Genomic DNA, 3,924 nt, shown 5'->3' on the forward strand with positions numbered 1-3,924 from the left:
GTGAATACTTTCAGGACTTGACATAAGAATTCCCCTGCCGGAGGGGCTCTAGAACATATAGGAATCCCCGACTTGAACAGAGAAGTTCCCGGAGAGTAGCCTCGATCTACATCAATCTTTGACTGTTCAATTCACTCAGTTATGCCACTGCCATATTATGTTCAGGTTTGCTCATTTAAAGTTGGATATTTTGATGTTGTGGTTCATTATTTTACTCTTAAGGCCTAAATCTTTGGTGGCTAGAGTGACAACTGTTAGGATCTGTTGCCTGGACCTTTGGGACTGTACAACAATTCAAATAGTTACATCATGAACTCTAGCTATGCCATTGTGAAAGCTGTGAAAGTACAAGGTGAAGAATGAATGAAGTAAAATATGTTCTTGTAAAGCTGCTTTAGATCGACCTTCAAACGGATCTACTAGTTCCACAATCTTGAGCTTAGCCAGCTGACCAAAAAAGAAATGGTGATATGTTTTTAATAGTATTGTCAAGAAAATGAATTTATTTACCTTTTTTTTTGGTAACTAAATGTATTAATCACCAAGAGATATTTACAAAGCCATAACTAACTTAACACAGTATAGCTATCTCAAGCGAAAAACTCAAAAACTAGCAACAGTACCTATACATTCAAAACAAAAATTGTTGTAGTTTAATTCTAATTCCTACTGGAGCTCTGACATTACTAACATATGCTATCTCCTTAGCTAATATTATCCATTGCTTAGCTTTGTCTTCAAATGTCCTTTGGCTTCGCTCAATCCAAACTTCATGAACAAACTTTGTATACACTAGTATGAGAATTTGTGCTTCTTGAGTTTTACCTCTGGTATTTGTAATGATCCAGTCCATGTGTTGATCCCATGTATTGGCAGAATACTAAGGTCTTTGCAGCCAGATCAGTAGCCTTTGCCATAGGTTTTGAGTGAACTAACAGTGAATGTATAAATGATCTCTGGTTTCAGTATGCCCTTGATATGGTTTGCAGTTGTGGTCAACATCTATCCCCCATGTAGTGAGTCTATCTGTAGTCATCAGTCTATTTTGTATCTGAAGCCATAGAGTAAATATAGCCTTTGGCCTTGCTCCATTGGCAAACATTAAGCTTTTCCATGAAACTCTAGGCCTATCTCCTAAGAGCACCAAGTAGATATCTCTGATGTTCACTGGTTGTTGATTCCATAATTGTTGTTGCAGTTCAAATACTCCTCTAACTTCAATAATTTGTTTAACCATCCAAGATGCCTGTTTTGGACAAGGAACATCAAGCAAATCTTGGTCCTTGATGTAAAAGCTATGGATCTACCTGATCCACAGATTATCAGTCTTGTGAGCCAAATCCCAACATGTTTTTGCAATTGCAGCTTAGTTCCAAAGCTGAATATTGATCAAATTAACTTCCCCCACTAATTTAGGGGAGCACATTTTCTCCTAGGCTACTAGGGCCCTTTTTGTAATGGTGTTTGTTCCAGACCAAATAAAACTTCTGCAATATCCATCAATTACTTTTAGAATAGCTGCAGGTATAACAAATAGCTGTGCCCAGTGTGATTGAACTCCAAATAGCACTGATTGAACCAACTGTGTCCTCCTTGCGTATGACAGCTTCTTAGCTGTCCAAGATGATATTCTTGCAACTATCTTGTTAATCAAAGGGGTCATTGCAGCACAAATAATTTCTATGTGGATAAAAGTATGCCTAAATATTTAAAAGGCAGTTCACCTAGCCCAAAAACAATTTGCTGAAGGAGAGTATTTTGCACTGTAGGAGTAATGCCCCCAAAATAAAAGCAGCTTTTCCCCACATTTGCATATAGCCCTGAAGCTTGTGAGAATATTTGAAAGCAGTTGTACATGGCACTGATAGATCCAGTATCCCCTCTAGCAAATAATAAAAGATCATCTGCAAAACATAAGTGGGTGATACCTAGCCTGGCACATTTAAGGTGGAACTTGAAATCTTTATTCTCTTTAAGAGTGTGTAGGCATCTACTGAGGTACTCCATGGCAATAGCAAAGAGGTAAGGGGATATTGGGTCCCCTTGCCTAAGGCCCTTAGCAGTATCAAAAGTCTCAGTTGGTTCTCCATTTAACAAGATTGAATAATGAACTGTATGAATACACTCCATAAGCCATTGAATGAACTTAGGTGGGAAACATAATGCTTCTAATACTTTCTCTAGAAATATCCATTCTACAGAGTCATATGCTCTCTGTAGGTCAATCTTTACCATGCACCTAGGGGAAATATGTTTTTTAGAGTAAGCCCTTACCAGTTCATTAGCAAGAATTATATTATCTGCTATCTTCCTTCCAGGTATGAATCAAACTGTGAATCACTAATAATGGAAGCAATAGAGAGTTGAATTCTGGCAGATAATACCTTAGCAATTAATTTGTACAAGACTGAGCAGCAGGCTATGGGCCTGTATTCTTTGATAGTGGTTGGGGAAGCAGTTTTTGGCACTAATGTAATGACAGTGCAGTTGATAGGTTTGTACATTTTTCCAGTATGGAAGAAATCCTTGACAGCTTCTACTACATCATGTTTGATAGTGGGCCATGCTGCCTTAAAGAACTGGGCATTATACCCATCTAATCCTGGTGCCTTGTCATCCCCATACTCTTCAGTGCTTCATATATTTCTGGTTCTATCACCTCCTTACACATTTCTATTCTTTGGGCCTGTTATACCCTATTTTAACCGGGATCAAAATAGTTTATAACTTCCGGTAATTCCGGGATTAATTAAAGTTAAGAGTCGCCACCTAATTATTTATGGTGAATTAGGACACCTAAGGTTGATTAAAGTAATTATCTAAAGTCAACTCTATTCTAAAGTCTACGAAACCAAATGATTCTAGGTACGGGTTCAACTAACCTAGAGGGAAGGTACTAGGTATCCTCTAAGTTCCATTAATAATGGTTAACCGACCGGACTTAGGTAAATTAATTAGGCCAGGTATAGATGTAAGAAAAGGTCTAAAGTTTAGGTGTTGAGAGGGACGTGACTAATTAATATATATTCAAAAGAAAGGGAATATTTGTTCTGAGTTCGGCTACGTTATTCCGTTTGTTTAATTCTAATATTCTTCCATAGCTCATTCTCCCTTCTCTGTTTCGTAGTGTTCCATAAGAAATAGCTTGTAAAGGTGAGCATACTAATTAGAACTTGATTTATGAAATGAACCTAAAGTATTTGATATATTTGGTAAAGTCTCTCTTTTTGTATTTAAAGGCAAATGTCAAAAGCTATCTAGAAAAGTGTCTAAACCCATTTATTGAACGTGTTGAACTCCTTGAAATAATTGTATCTAAAAATTTGGGCTTAGAGTGTGGTATCTAGAACTCGCTAAATTTATCTAATATTAACAAACAAAGTATTAATCATAAAGCACAAATTAGATGCACACAAAGAAAATATAAAATAAAAGAGTAAGATGATTTAAGCGGGCTCAGCCCATTTTCGCACTGCCGCTGCCCACTGACTGCTATTGGGCTTCTACCTAGCGGAACTTTTATAGATTTTGCTGCGGATTGGCTGATGGGCTGACTCGATAGAGAAATTACGTTGGGCTTTGCCCAACACCGAATGCGGGAGATGACGAGTCCCTTTGACTCGTATGCGAGATGATCATGCATAGAAAGGAAAGGAAAAGAATTAGTACATAATCAATGGATAAGACTAGACATGTATAATGTAAATTCAAAGAAGGGATGAATCGGTGAAATGAGACAGATCAGTGACATGTATAGCATGAATTCAAAGAAATACCCAGTCCAAAACAAAGCTTCAGCTGTAACTAATGTTTTTGAAAAATAGATGAAATGGACAGTAAGGTCCAAGTTTCAGGCAAGCAGCCAAATGAAAGGCCCAATAATGTATAATGATTACTCGTGGAACATTTACAGCAGCAAAATCA

At 37.3% G+C, this 3,924-nt stretch overlaps 1 protein-coding gene across 1 annotated transcript; it reads right to left on the reverse strand.

Annotated features, from left to right (window-relative positions):
- Positions 1 to 931: 931 nt before the first annotated feature.
- On the reverse strand, positions 932 to 2,235 carry LOC132620183 (uncharacterized). Its single transcript, XM_060334877.1, has 3 exons — positions 1,725 to 2,235; positions 1,508 to 1,680; positions 932 to 1,246 (listed from the first exon to the last, which is right to left on the reverse strand). Exons 1-3 carry the CDS (start codon positions 2,233 to 2,235, stop codon positions 932 to 934), a joined length of 999 nt encoding a protein of 332 aa, XP_060190860.1.
- Positions 2,236 to 3,924: the final 1,689 nt, after the last annotated feature.

This window comes from Lycium barbarum, chromosome 11, assembly GCF_019175385.1.
Source record: "Lycium barbarum isolate Lr01 chromosome 11, ASM1917538v2, whole genome shotgun sequence".
Taxonomy (NCBI): Eukaryota; Viridiplantae; Streptophyta; class Magnoliopsida; order Solanales; family Solanaceae; genus Lycium; species Lycium barbarum.

Bases quoted from the DNA above. Each gene is read 5' to 3' on its own strand.
- LOC132620183 (XM_060334877.1), bottom strand. From the start codon at position 2,235: ATGGTAAAGATTGACCTACAGAGAGCATATGACTCTGTAGAATGGATA. The intron at 1,681-1,724 runs GTGAACTGCCTT...TTATCCACATAG, and splicing joins GCAAATTGTTTTTGGGCTAG to AAATTATTTGTGCTGCAATG. The intron at 1,247-1,507 runs GTAATTGATGGA...TGTCCAAAACAG, and splicing joins TACCTGCAGCTATTCTAAAA to GCATCTTGGATGGTTAAACA.